This window comes from Cyprinus carpio, chromosome A7, assembly GCF_018340385.1.
Source record: "Cyprinus carpio isolate SPL01 chromosome A7, ASM1834038v1, whole genome shotgun sequence".
Lineage (NCBI taxonomy): Eukaryota > Metazoa > Chordata > Actinopteri > Cypriniformes > Cyprinidae > Cyprinus > Cyprinus carpio.
The window spans coordinates 37188300-37203628 of record NC_056578.1 but is presented as its reverse complement, the minus strand read 5'-3'; the positions used below and the strand labels follow the sequence as shown (position 1 = coordinate 37203628).

The window sequence follows — 15329 nt, the reverse complement described above, 5'->3', positions numbered from 1 at the left end:
AGTCGACAGTTTGCAGCACTCAAGTAGTTGCTTTTATCTAAAGGCTGAACTATTGTTTAATAACAAAGTGTTAATGACTGCAATGAGCACATCTCTCACCCTGGCTCTCATGTAACCCAGCTCACTGCGGAACAGAGGGAAGACGTGATTCTGCAACATGAACTCCATCTGGTCTTTGTAGATCTTCCTCTGATTGAAGAAAAAAAAAAAATATCATCTATAACACCTTCTCAGAATGTTCAATCCTAGAACAACACAAGCAGCTTTTTAAAGTCTCCCCAATCTAAACATTCAAGCGATTTTAGATCATTTAAGCACAAGAAAATGCAAAAGAAGATTTTTTTGAATCTTGAATGGACAAGTACACACAATGTAAAAAAACCTGTCTTGCTGAGTATCCTCAAACACAGTCAGTTATGTCTTAAGTGTACAGCTGAGAAAGAAGTTGAACGTATATCATAATATTGGATAGTGAATTTGGTCTTAAAGTGACAGCAGCCCAATATGCTGCCATCTGTGTCATTAATCAATCATTCAATTCCTGCACCTGAATACTACTGTTAGAACTACCTGGAAAAATCTAGTTGATATATTTCATGAATTTATGTTTTTTTTTTTTATAGCATTCATTTGCGCTTATGCTTGTAATTTCATTCTTTTTTTTTTTTTTTTACAGCCCATTCATTTGTCTTTAATATTAGTTGGGCTAGTAGTTTTTGCTATAGTATTGAAACATTTTGGTGTCATAAGTTTATTTATTAGAATACAGCGTTAAACAGTTCAAAAACAATTAAAACAAACATTTTATTCCTTTTACCTTTAATTATTTTATTGTTATTAATTAAAATTTTTAAAAATCACCTTGAGAAGAATCTCAGCCAGCGAGCCAATCATATGAAGAGCACCGTCTTTTTTCCTGGGGTCACAGGCAGGGTCTGTGAGGATCTGATAACAGAATCCCATGGACTTTTGTAGCACCTGTTATACAACAAAGGTGGTTAACATAGGATTCAGAATACCAAAGCACCTCATGATTCATGTCACGTGTAGGTTTTGTAGGAGACTATGGAGGCTGGCCAGTGGTGGATGGTCATTTAGACGTCACTGGGCCAGTACTATGATCTCCATTGGTTCTGTGGCTGTGAGTGTGGCATGAGAGCTGTCTCACAGCCTGTAAGACACAGAATGGAGACAGCACTAGACGCAGATGGACACCACGCACACCGTTCACCCACAGCCACTTGATGGACTTTTATAAAGCACAGACTGAAACTCAAAATCTCAAGTTATTTACACACCTGAGAAAGCTGATTTTCAAATCAAGCATAGTAACCCTAAACTAGTGCGGAATCAAGTAATTCCTACCAATCATAAAAACTAGGGCTGCAACAACTAATCGATGAAATCCGACAAAGAATTTGTAGGGGTGTAAAGACCCATCGATATGGATCGATACATTGATCAAAAGTCTAACGATATGATGTATTGATGTCACAACTAAAATATTGATACATGTAGTGTATATAGGCACCTTATTTTGGCACGGTCCACTTTCACTCAATGTCAGTCTATGCATTACTGCCAACATGTGCATTCTCGTTCAAACGCAAACATGTCAGGACTCGATAATAGGCTTATAATAGGCAGTAGGCTAATAATAGGCAGTATTATTAAAGTGTAGCATTGGCTTGTCTTCAAGTGCTCTGGCAGATGTGTGCCATTGAATGCATTTGGAAATTTGTTTTCCCCTGCACATAACTTACATTTTGCAACTTACATTGTGTAAATGCTAGAAAACCCTGTCAGTAATTACATTTTGCATAAAAGTTTGTCCTGAGAGGGAGAAAATGAAATGTGGCTTTTGAAAAAAACCAAACACAAAAAAAAAACAGATTAACCTTATAAATAATCATCAGATTAACCTCTTATCAAAATACTCGTTCATTGCAGCCCTAATGAAAACTAAGTACTACAAAGAAAGAAAAATGCTTAATTGGAATAAGAGAAACAGCTCTGAGATGACGGAGAAACTCTTTCCACCTGGCGTCAGAAGCATCCAACAATTCTGTTGGAGGAGCCGCGGGGTGCTGATTGGATACATGAGGGTTGGCAGTAAGAGATACACAAAACTCAGCCAAAAACAATCACATCATAGGACTCATCATGCCAGATGGCGCCTCCAAACACCCACCTCCTTCCTTTTGTTGCAAGCGGTGAAGAGAAGCGTCTGAGCTGCCGTGGAGGGGGAGATGAAGTCTTCAAAAACATCTAAGAGGAAGCAGAGAGAAAGAAAGAATGAACAGACCTATCTGGCTTTAGTCTTCTACTCAAAGAAACTTTTGGTGGTTCAGAAAAATAAGGTGGTGTTCTTACCAAATTTCATGCGGATGTACTCATAAGGGTCTTCCTGCCATAGCTCTTCATCGCTGTCTGTGTAGCACATGAGGGGGAACACCACGTCCTGAATGATTCCCTGAAACCAGACACATTCAAGATGTACAAAAGCTTGGATAAGTTGCATTACAACAAGAAGCAGTGCTTTACAGTAATTTTACACTGGTTAAGAAGGTTTTTACTTAAGAATGCACTTGCAGTTAAATCACAAAAGCACATCTAATCATGGCTCAGGTACTTCAGTAACTCCCACCAGGGTTAGAAGATAAATTAAATAATTAAGTGTCAATATTTTTGTTAGAAAATGCACCTTTTATTTGGCTATTTATAACTTGTGACTTTGAGAGAATTGACAGATTTATTTAAATAGGATCTCTGATTTAAACTGCACTTGTGATTTAAACAGTGTTTTAGGAAAGTCTGATTCATTTCTGTGAATCAATTCTTTTCATCTTTCAGTTTCAATTAATCAATCCGACATACTGATTCAGTGACCAGTTCATAGAAGTTTACAGAAGTCTCTACAGAGATGTAGGTTTCAAATGTCTTAAAGAGATTTACCCAAAAAGAAAATCCTGTCATCCTTTACTCACCTTCAAATTGTCCCAAACCTGTGAGGTTTTGAGCAACAGTTCCTCATGAGTTTCTTTTTTTTTGCGCATAATAGAAATGTTGAATAACGGTGGTAACCAAACAATAGATGGTAGCCATTGACTTTCAATAACATGGGGGAAAAAAATAAACCACTATGGAAGGCCATTACTACCATCAACATTTAATTACAAACCATAATCAAAATGTTTTGTGTTCAACAGAAAAAAATGATATTTATACAGGTTTGGAACAACTTGAGGGTGAGTAAATGACAGTGTTTTGATTTTGGGTGAACTGTGCCTTTAAGAAAAATTCTGGTAAACATGCCATGTTTGGCAAACATGAATTGTTATATTGATGCATTATGGGAAAAAAAAAAGAAACCTAACCTTTGAAACCTTAATTTTACTTAATTTGGCAACACTGGCTTTTTTTTTTTTAAGTTAGCATTGACATTCATGGTTATCTAATTTCTAAATTCAAATTACTGATCTTATTGTGAATGACTCATCCATGAATGTTGCTTTTTATTTTATCTTAAGCTTGCAATTTTTAAAATCAAAAACTTGAACTTGAAAAAGTCAAGACATCACTGTCAATGTATGCCACACTTCACCGATCTTTTCATCTGCTTAAACCCCATACTCTTTTTACGATCAGCTGCAAACTCTCATTTCAATCTGCTATCATACATTTTTTTCTTTTTTAATAATTATGACAATATGGAAGAAAAGACGCACAGCTACTTCCATTACTTTGCAACTTTACTATACTGACCCTAATATTACTTAAGAATTTTATTATGAAAAACAAACATGTAAAAGAACATCTACATACTTGGATGTGTGGCTTTAGGTTCTTCCAGGTGACGGCGTGCGCGATTCCCTGGTTGATGTAATTTAGTGTCTGCTGCAAGACTCTGGGAGCCACGTATTGCTTTTCCTTATACTGATACAACACCTTCAACAGTACCTATCAGAAGCAAACAGGGTCATCAGGTCATCAGTTATCTCAACATGTCAAAACCCCACTGAACAACCTATTGACGTCTCCTGTTTACCTGCTGTGCAGCCACGGCATAACCCTTGAGGAAAAGCTCTGCAAACTCTGTGTACTCTTTGGTTGTGTTGCCAGGGCTTCCATACTTGGGGCAAAAACATGCATGAAAATCCAGTAACCATTTCAAACACACAAGACCTTGTGCTGAAAATAACTACTCAAGTGTTTCCAACTGCACAGCGTGGGCTGGAATTCAAATGGAGCACGAGTCATCTGTGAAAGCTTTATCTTTAGTGTTCCTAGGAGGAAGTGATGTTATGTTAGTACTGCACCTTTCAAAGAGCCGGGCGAGGATGTGAAGCGCCCACTTCTTGCACTTCCACCAGGGCAGCTCGGGCCTCTCGTCTTCATCCACCTGAAGGGCCTCCTGCAAAGCCACACACACAAGCACTTTAGAAGATTACAGAGACAAAACTGAACACTGCATACTATTAAAAAGTATGCAAAATTAAACTTTGCAAACTGTAGTATGCCACACCCAGGTATTTCGTTCACAGTATACATAATGCAGAAACAGTTGTACGGTAGTATGTTCTCCTGAACATAGCCATTGAATCTTGATCTTTAAGTGGTTTACTGGATCTTGTAGGAGACTATGGAGGCTGGCCAGTGGTGGATGGTCGTTTAGACGTCACTGGGCCAGTACTATGATCTCCATTGGCTCTGTGGCTGTGAGTGTGATGTGAGAACCGTCTCCCAGCCTGTAAGACACAGACTGGAGACGGCTCTAGACGTAGACAGACACTACGCACACCGTCCACCCACAGCCAATCTACAGACACTATGGGACCATTAAAGCCAACCCTTCCATTATGCTAAACTCTCACATGAGCCCAATAACAACAGGCATTATAAACAAAAAACGTCTTACAGGAGGAACATCTCTGTCCACGACAGTCTTCAGAATATCCATCCAGTCGGTCAGAATCTGGCGATTGATCAGTTCCAGAGGGAGGTTGTACTGTAAAAACAGACCAATCAATTCATAAGAGCCAAATCAAAAAAAACTTTATTGTGAAAAAGTTGCAAGCTCCTTTAGTATAGGCATCAGAAGTGATGGTAACACCTGGAAGAGAGCGTAAAGGATCTTGAAGATCTGTTTCTGCACCAGGGCAGAGTCACTGGACTGGTCCGGCAAAAGCTGTATGAATCGGTCCTTCAACATGGGCATAAAGATCTGCATGGCAGCAACCAATGGCTGGCGCTCCTCAGGCTTCTTATACTTACAAAAAAAACAACAACACAGACTTCTATCAGGACTCCATATTAGTGGTGTATAGTGTGGCTTATTACATTAATTTTGCTGTGACAGAACAGCTAACACAATGCAATATTTGCTTATTCAATGTGTATGTGTCATAGGGCTGCACAATGAATTTAATTTCTATTCAAGAGTACAATTACGTAATTGTTCAAAGCAGCAATTAATTGTTCAGTCTACTTATGTTATTCTGCATGCTAAAGATGTTTTATTTTTAGTTTTAGTATAACATTATAATACCATTCAGTTTTACGTTTTTTTTAATTAAGAAGAAACCAATCCAATGTATAGTTGACATTTAAGTCTTAATACTATATAAAAGCAATAGAAGTTTTTTCAGTTAGAATGTTTCAGCTTGTTTATTTTCATATAAAAATATGGCAGGCATTTGCTTCAAAGAATGATATAAACATCATTCAATGGAAATTGTGATTTTTGTCATAACCATGCAGCTCCAATGGGTCAACATTCCAATTAAAACAGAAATCCAGAAAGATTTTTCTCATAATATGCAAAATGTAAACAAGTGTTCTATGCTATAATGGGCATTGGCGGGGCAAAATTTCCAGATTTCCATTTTAGACTGCTATTTTATAAACAATGTCACTTGGCATCATGTTGATGCCTTCGCCTTTCCCATAACAACAAACTGAATACACTGTCTGAATATATCCGATTTAAGCAATTGAAATCAAACCAGACACTCAGTGCCAAAGCCTGGTTTCTCAAATCCATTCAGAAATTATGCTCAGTTTGAACACCACCTGTTAATGTTTCACGGCTCTCTTACTCGTAATTCTTGACCAGCTGGTAGAGGCACAGCAGGATGCCCAGCCAGCACCCACTGTTATCAGACTGCAGGTAAAAGCCGATCTTGTCCACAATAGCAGTCCATCTAGCAGGGTAGTCATGCTTGATCATGTGATGAATGCAAGTTGTGAGTTGCACTCTATGAAAGTGAGAAGAAAAAAATGTTATAAAAGAAAGTGTTCTTTCATCCCCCTCACTCCATGTACCGCTGTGTTACCTGAGGCGCTCTGGGGATTGGATGATGGCCTCCACTATGTGGTCTCGAATGAACTGCTTGTCCTCTTCTGGGATGTTACTGGTAGGCCCTTCGGTGTTTGCATTATCTCCTTCACTCCAGTGCTGTGTCACCATGTTCTTCAGGTAGATCACACCTGAACAACAACAAAAGAGGTCAGAGATCCTAAAGGCCTAGAGATCCTAGAGTCCTAAAGGCTATACTTGGATTGCAGGGCCAATTGCGAAATCCAGTCATAAAATTGTAATGATTAAATTAAAATTACAAAAATTATTCAACCATCAAATTAGAATCCAGAAGAATTAAAGCAAACAAAAAATGAGTTTAATTGGTGTCTAAGATTGGAATATTAGCATAATGTTTTCTGTACAATATATTTAGTATGAGTGGCATGAATGCCTGCTATTCTGAACATATTTGAAAACTTGTTGGCCTGGAAACCTATCCCAGTTCGTGCAAAGAAAGGTTGAGGTTAACACACTCTGTCTGAATACCCATGTGATGTCAAGGAAGCCTGAGCTATGTCAGGCACTCAATGCAGCTGTGCATCTGTTGAAAAATCCCAGCAGGTGCACATGAGGCCTCTTCAGAGAGCAGCCTTTTCAATTCTATTCACTTAGTTTCACTACAAACGCTCACATATTTAGAAACAGTCAGCATCTGGAGCCTCAGTCTCTTCCTTTTGTAAAAAAAAAAAAAAAAAAAAAAAAAAAAAAAGTCCTGACAGAGAGCCAGACCATGAACCGTTTCAGCACACAAAGTTGCTAGCACAAGTGCTGAATATGTAACCAGCATTAGCTGACGGGGAGGACGAGTTAGACTGGAGACAATCAAACAGCAGACTGATGGAAGACAGGTTCATAAAGCCGGAAGCGAGTAATCCTGCCTGCTGCTGCTGAATCAGCAACTCTTCTCATGCCTCCCTCTATCCCGAATCTAATGGTGTAAACTGCAATTGGGAATGTGAGCGCCAAACAGCAGTCAGATGATACTTCGTTTTAAATGACATTTTCAGCAACTTCACAACATACTTGGAGTGCATTTAAGTCACATGATGTATCACTGTCTCACATGCATCATAATGCAATAAATAAAAGCCCCTAGTTGAGAATGCAAAAGATGATCCTTTCCTTTCATAATTTTTTCTTGTAAAATCAGTTTACAAATATATTTTAGAATTTTTTCCAAAGGACTGTTAACCTCCTGACAGGTCTGTTCACAGTTAGAAGTTTTCTTTGTGAGGTAACTCAGATTGCTGGAAAATAATATAACTGTAATATTTCCCAAATTCTGTGCTATCCGTACTTATTCAAGGTTCAGTTTCAATTATTATTATTATTATTATTATTATTATTATTATTATTATCATCAACTAATCACCTGAACATCAAAAAATTAACCAATTAATAATTTAAATTAACAATATTTAAATTAACATTATAAAAAGACCCTATGAACGGTTTTATTTTTTCGAAATCCCATTTTATTTTATTTTGTTACGTCATATTCGGTTTTAATTTTTTAAATGATTAACATTTATCATCCTAAACACTGGCAATCAAATGAATAAATTTAATGAATCTAATCAATCTTTAAAATGTAGCTAATCAAATGAAACGACAATTCCTTTAGATCATAGCATTTTTCATCAAATAAACTGCTGCTGTATTAATAAAAAAAAAAGAAAAACATTTTTCATTATTTAAATACAATTTTTTATTTGTATAATTTTAAAACAGTTTTTATTGAAATGAAACTGAACAGCTAATGAAGTTCTAATATAAGACATCAGATGTCAATTTGATTAACTGTACAGCCCTACTCGTTGCTTTTAATAACATTTATGCGATTCTGCTTCACAGTTAATTGTTAAAGACTGGATGTCAAGATTCTGTCTGTGTTTTCCACATTACGAAAATCATAGGGCTAAGTAACAAAAGGAGAAAAACAGTCTTCAAGTGATAATAAAAGGAAAAACAGCTCTCAGGAATAACACTGTACCCATCAAGTTCTTTCTACAGTAGTAAGGACACAAACTATTTGGAGAACGTACTGTGAGTGCACCTCCTAACTCAGTTATGAACAGTGTTTTTCTTGACAAGTGTCATTTGTAAAGTCACAAAAGACATGCTGGCTATACAACAATAGACAGAATGAGATGAAAAATTGTCACTGAGCAGCACAGAGGCATTTCAAAAGCAAATATCCACCCACTCTAGGGCTGTACAGATTAAATTATATTATACTTTTGTGCCACAATGTGTATATTTATATTTTCTACATCAGGTCATCTAAATATGCATAAACACACATGCATACATGTATATTACATATATACATGTGTGTGTATGTATGTATGTATGTATGTATATATATATATATATATATATATATATATATATATATATATATATATATATATATATATATATATATATATATATATATATATATATATATATATATATATATATATATATATACACACACACACACATATACATACATATATTTATTTATTAAGGGTGTATATACACATACACACATATATATATTTATATAGAAAAATAAATTTTCAAGACCCAATGTAACAACTACACCCTTGAAATTCCCTTGAATCTGTATTCAAACACACACTGACAGAATGTTTCAGCTCTGTGTCAACATATGACATCTGATACTAAAGATGGAACAGGGACAGAGATAGATTGATAGGAGGAGGTTTGTTTATGCAGTTCAACCACTGAATATGCTAAATGGTATGACAGCAGCATTGAGAGTAACACTGGTTTCTGCTGAGGAGAGGACGAGGATGTAGGTCTTAAAGAGCCATAACCGTACCTGCTTGCCGTACAGGCAAATCCAACTGTTCAGACATGGTCACCTGCAGTAGTGTAGACATAAAGCGCACCTGGGTATGGCCCTGTGGAGCAGAAAACAAATCACAAATGTAAGAAATGCACAGGGTTTGGGTTCTGTATTAATTACCAATCATGTGTAAAAGTAGTTCATGAAAATTAAGTTTGTGATAACTCCCAAATTACCCAGATCATAAAAAAAAAAAAAATAGTATAAAAACAGTTTTTGTTCTTCAGTGTGTGGCATGAAACAGACTTTATATGAACTGCTGGGGTGGACGGTTTACAAACAGAGCTGTATTGCTTCACTGGATGAAACGAAAGGACATTTCAGGGAACTCCTTGAAAGCTCTTTCAAATAAACACCACATCTGCATCTGGCCTCTGATACCAAACCCCATAAACATACAAAATGAACTAGTCAGCAAAGATTTCTGTGGAAAGAACCACTGACATCTAGCCAACTTGAAGCGTCACCATTTATGGCCATCTCAGTGTGTTTTCCTTCCTTCGAAATACGAATATGTTCTTTCAAATACAGCGTGTCCCGAGATTAACACGTCCTGTGGTGATTCCATTGTAACAAGCTCTGAATAAATGCACACAGCTTGAAACGCCATGACAGCATTCTCACCCGACCACCAAAGCGTCAGCACACAGGAATCCGAGCCTGCTGTCCACATGGGCCGCCTGGAGCCCGGCCAGACAGTGACTGTGTCACAGGAGCCCGCAGCAAGCATCGATCTTACACTTCAAGGGTTCACAACCTTTTTGACTCATAGGCCCCCAAACAGCATGACAATTAAGTTAATAGATTAAAGGTCATTTCTAAATTACCTTAATAACCTTTTTTTATTGATTCCTCTAATTAAATTTAGTATTTTGCCAAAATTATTCATGCAAGGCCCTAAGAAAATTTAGGTTAACTAAGCACTTTTGATTAAAATGATATATTTCATGTTCTTCAATAAATAAACAATATATTATATGTATATCAATTGTAATATAAAAACATGCTCGCTTTCTCATATATATATATATATATATATATATATATATATATATATATATATATATATATATATATATATATATATATGCTGGACAAAAACAACAGGCTTCCACACAAACTGATGTGCTGGTCTCTCAGGTATCTGTCTTACTCATGCTGCTCAGGAAACAACTACAGTCTCACACTACTGCTAAACAAACTCCCAGATACCACACAATATGCTATAACAACCCAATAATTATCTGTTCCTGGCATATGAAGCAAAACAAACACAAAAACAGACCTAATGAAGGAAATCGATAAGCCAGCTACCACAAATGTCTGGTCTCAAACAAACTAATACATATCACAGAAATCAAGAGCACCAGCTCAGCTATTACTTTAGATGAGAACACATGACAAGGACACTCAATTTCAGTGAATAAGAAAAATTAAATCTTCATGGTAGACAACCCTGTTCTTGGAAAGTCAGCATTTTTGCAACTACTTTGTAATAAATTACATTTCATGACCAATTTGCTCAACTCTGCAATAAAAATACCCTTACATCACACTTTTTTGGCTTTGATAAGTTATTGGCCATTCACAAACAAGTACTGTGGCTGTACCATGGTACAACGATGGTATAATGACGTTTTTGGGTTGGCACTTCAAAGAAAACCATAGAACAAAAAAACGTGGTACACATCACATCACTGTACCTTGGTCCTACAGTACTTTTAAAACTGACGCAGCTCGCTGATGTAACTAAACGGGCCCAAACAGTGGCAAAATAGCGATTTCACACATTAGTAGCTATCGCAATCTATCGCCGCGTTGGTTTAAAGGTTTAGCATGATCATCGGATATTCTGGCGAGTTAAATTGGTTAAGTGGTTTACGAAGAGAGAGAAATGACAACAAGCCTCCTGCCTCACGTTGACACGTGAGAGACTAACTTAGCGCCTAGCATCTCCGGCGCTAGCACATTCGCGCACTCCAAATAAACAGCTCAGACCCATCCGAATTGGACGTCAAAACATAGAGACGTACACAGCCTTGTCTATTCTAATCACCTGTTCAAAGTCATGTAACATTTAACCGCCGTATCGTCTGTTTAACACTATCACATTTGCGCGAACCATTATCGCGGTGACGTAGTACACGGGCACGAGCTGCTAGCGAGCGTTACGGAACGTTAAAATATAACGTTACATTATCTTCGCCCTTTAATAGATTGTCAGCTCATATAATGTGTTACTCAAGGGCTACACACCAACAAAAATGGTTTCAAAAATACATTTTTAACAGATTTATTAGCGGCTAGAGCTATCCTGCTGCGCAAGGCCCGAGGCGCGCCGCCACCATCATCATCATCAGATCACTTTACCTCGTTCAGTTGTCTCTCTGCGGCCTCGCGCAAATTTGCGTCCATCGTGCCCCGAAGGGCCTCGATCAAAGAGTTGGTATCCATTACAAGCTCGCGGTCTGGCTCGGATTCGGAAGGCTCAGTTATCTATGAAGTCCCGGGCGCTGCGCACATGGACGCTCGATTCTTCGGCTACCGGCGCGAAAGGAAGAGCTGTCGCGATGGGCCGGATAGATCAGCGCCAATTTCTCCACAGTGAATTTCCGGTCCTCGGTAGGGCGTGTAGGGAGTTGTAGTTTTTGTCGTTGACTCTGCGTTAGCGTCACTAGAGGTCCGAAACGCCTCATGCGATACAAAAACAAAAGTTACCATGGCGACTGTAGTTGTGTACACAATAACAATTTATTTTATGCATTGTGTTTTCTTAACCCTATCATAAATGTGTTAATATATTGGATTTTAGTGGGAAAACGCATAAAAAATAAATGTAAAAAAAAAAAAAAACATCCCAGAAAAACACGGTGTGTGTGTGTGTATATATATATATACATTCAATATATATATATATATATAAATATATATATACATATATATATATATATATATTTATATATACAAAACAGATTATAATACAAAAAATAAAATAGTAATATATATATATATATATATATATATATATGTATATGTATTATATGTATATGTATATATATATATATATATGTATATGTATATATATATATGTATGTATATGTATATATGTATATGTATATATATATATGTATATAAATATATACATATACATATACATATATATATATATATACATATACATATATACATATACATATATGTTGCTGATGGGCATATACCTTGTGTTTACATATTTCTGATGTGGTTTTTGCTACTTGGCCCCCTTTGAAATATAATTTGACATTAGCTTCATGTTTGTAGGACTTAGAAGAAAAAAAATCATAATAATTCACTTTTTGGAACAACGAATGTTTCTTGGAATGTGAAATACTTATGAGGCATGCATTTTGTACACTTTAACTGAGCCTTTGTGCCTAAAACTCTGTTATGTGCCTTTCCTCCTCTAAAGTTTATTCTCCTTATGCTATGGGCTGGAACATGATGTGACAGAGAACCCTCTAGACACCCCTAATTTTGTAAATGTGCCGTGTTCCTAGACAGTATGGGTCCTCCAAAGCTTTCAGTGTCATTATTCTTTTCGGTCCTGTACCTTCCTAAAACTAAACCTGTATTGTTCAAAGGTAGCCGTGAACTCGTTTTCGGGGAATTTTTCTTTGCTCTGCGCCCTGTGGGCACATAGTGTATGAATTGTGTTGTGAATGATCAGAACAGACTTGTTTTTTTTTTTTTTTCATACTATAATTCCATCAGTTGGAGGATGACATGTCATGACATGCTTGATATTTTGATTTAAATTTAGAACACATTGTTTTTTGTCAATTTGTCATGTGTCTCCAAGCAATGAGGCATTTTTAAAGTTTGCCAGTGTCTGGCACTTCACGCAAAAATGAAATGACATGGTTGCTTTATATTTATATGATGTACAACTTTAATTTAGGCTTTTATTTACATCTAAGCATTGATCAACACACATACACAGAGCTTATTAAAGATGATAGTTAAAGCGCAGATATGCTTGCGTGACACATTAGACCTGTAAAATGATTTCCCTGTGTGCCAAGGGCCTGAATTTGGAGTACATTTGTGAGATGACGCTCTCTCAGTGTTATCAAGTTTCATTGAACTGCAGCAATTCTGGCGTGTGTGAAGCCCAAAAAGGCTCTTTGGGAAGAAAAGCTCTTGGTTCACTCCTGAAAAATCCATTCATCTCGTGACAGGGGGCTAAAGCACAATAATCTGTTGGATTCAGGAATATTGTTGTTAGATTTAGGTTTAAGGTTGGGATGTAAAAGGTTTCATTGGATTCCAAAAAAGCACTCTTATTTCCAAGATGTTCATGTGGGGGGCTGCAGGCACAGCTCTGGAGTTGCAGTTTAGAATCTATGCATAAATGGCATGCCAAAAAACATTTAAAACTCCAAAAAGCCCATGCTAGGTAGGCACCTGTCATGCCCCCTGTTCTACAGAACTAAGTTACTAAAAGCCTTAAGCAGGGCGGTCCCAGGATGTTGGCAGGAGCTTTTAGTTTAAAGTTTATCCAGCTTCTAGGAAGGCCAAGATTTCCCAATAGGTACAGCGCTACCTATATGATACATATAATGATGACTACAAATATAACTCTAACAAAACTACATTAGCTTCCACACCAATTGGTGATCATGTTGGATTCTGAACTGTCAATTCATTATCTGGAAAAAATAAGTAAATAAATAAATAAAAGTGATTACAATGATATTGTTCCTCTGAGTAGTTATTGTTACACTTGTGGTGTGGACTTCCCTATTCTGTTAGGAATTAGAAAGCTTATTAAATCTATTCATTTATAAAACTATTAAAAATATATTTATTTTCATTTGTGTGATCGGCCCTTTAGTCAGTGTTCACGGCAATATGGAAGAGTCAAATGGAATTCATGGAAGAGTAACAATGCAAAAACCACTGTATATAACACAGGGGGGTGGGGTGGGGGGGTTCCTTTTGGGAGTGTCTATTTAAACGGGCTAATAAAGGATATTTTCACTAACTCCACCCTCCTTTGCATAGATAATTTACCTAACACAAAGTAGCTCAGATAATTATGGACGCTTCTCAAACCCCCTCTACAACTTGTCATCAACTTTGTGTTTTGTACGACTTACAAGAAAAATTCAAATGAGAATGCTAATCTTCTATGGCTTGTCTCAAAGTTAACCGTGACTCATTTTTGAGGAATCTTTAATTACCGTAGACTGACTTGTCAATCATCCTGTCACAGATAACCTCATTATACACATTCAACATTTTAGTTGTGAACTTGGTTTTAGGTAATTTTTCATCTTTTCATCCTTTCATAGGTAACACCCTCACATACAGTACACATTTTATTTAATCAATTTAAAAACACTACTATTAGTGTACTACTGGTACACTATATTCTAGTATACCAGTCTGACTCATGTTATGAATTAAGTTGTGTAAAAATGTTGGAAATTTGATCAATTGTCCAAGAAGTCAGTATACACCAACCCTATTTCTATGCGAGACTTGGCATGAAAATTTATGGAAACGCTCCAGTTACTAACATAACCTCGGTTCCCTGAGATAATGAAAAACTTAATGACTAGGTCGTTTCTGCTAATTGACTGGGCAGCCAAAAGAGAATGATTCAGCACGATGGCTGCCACATATACTTTGAGTGTGGGAATGAAGGTAAATCAGAATGTGGATTGCCATCTGTCTCAGAGGGCAAAGAACACGTCACAAGAGGACGGGTCCTTGTACCACAGTGCACACCAGTCAGAGAAGACTGACCATTTAAGGGCATACATAAGTCTTGTAGACAGGGCTCTAGTCTCCAAAATGGTATCAGTTACACTCGCAGGGAACTGCAAAGACTCCCGTCGAGGGGCCAAACATGAAGGCTCCACAGCTCTGGCTGGGAATGCCAAATGCCCTTTGCCATCGAGAGAAGGTCAGTCTTAAGTGGTATTGGCCAGGGGGCTGCCAATAGCAGCTGTATCAACTCGGGGAACCACCAAGAGGACTGAGCATCTGACTTCCCTGACCTGTCTGATGACCTGAGGAAGCAGGGCAGCTGGGGGGAAGGCATATAGCCGAGTGCTGGGCCAA

The 15329-nt window shown here is 37.2% G+C and overlaps 1 protein-coding gene and 2 non-coding genes across 3 annotated transcripts in view; all 3 read right to left on the bottom strand.

The window, feature by feature from the left end:
* LOC109111112 (importin-7) overlaps positions 1 to 11831 on the bottom strand; it is an 18777-nt gene extending 6946 nt beyond the window's left edge. Inside the window, 13 exon segments of the mRNA XM_042761036.1 lie at positions 100 to 189; positions 862 to 978; positions 2192 to 2268; positions 2374 to 2473; positions 3826 to 3960; positions 4049 to 4133; positions 4320 to 4414; positions 4919 to 5008; positions 5114 to 5270; positions 6099 to 6257; positions 6336 to 6489; positions 9195 to 9276; positions 11592 to 11831. Of these exon segments, the coding sequence (XP_042616970.1) occupies positions 100 to 189; positions 862 to 978; positions 2192 to 2268; positions 2374 to 2473; positions 3826 to 3960; positions 4049 to 4133; positions 4320 to 4414; positions 4919 to 5008; positions 5114 to 5270; positions 6099 to 6257; positions 6336 to 6489; positions 9195 to 9276; positions 11592 to 11675 (1425 nt within the window). The 5' untranslated portion in view covers positions 11676 to 11831.
* Positions 1052 to 1232, bottom strand: LOC122145843. Its single transcript, XR_006160576.1, has one exon. It is a non-coding gene; the product is annotated as a small nucleolar RNA SNORA23 (small nucleolar RNA).
* On the bottom strand, positions 4629 to 4809 carry LOC122145842. The gene has a single exon (XR_006160575.1). It is a non-coding gene; the product is annotated as a small nucleolar RNA SNORA23 (small nucleolar RNA).
* Positions 11832 to 15329: the final 3498 nt, after the last annotated feature.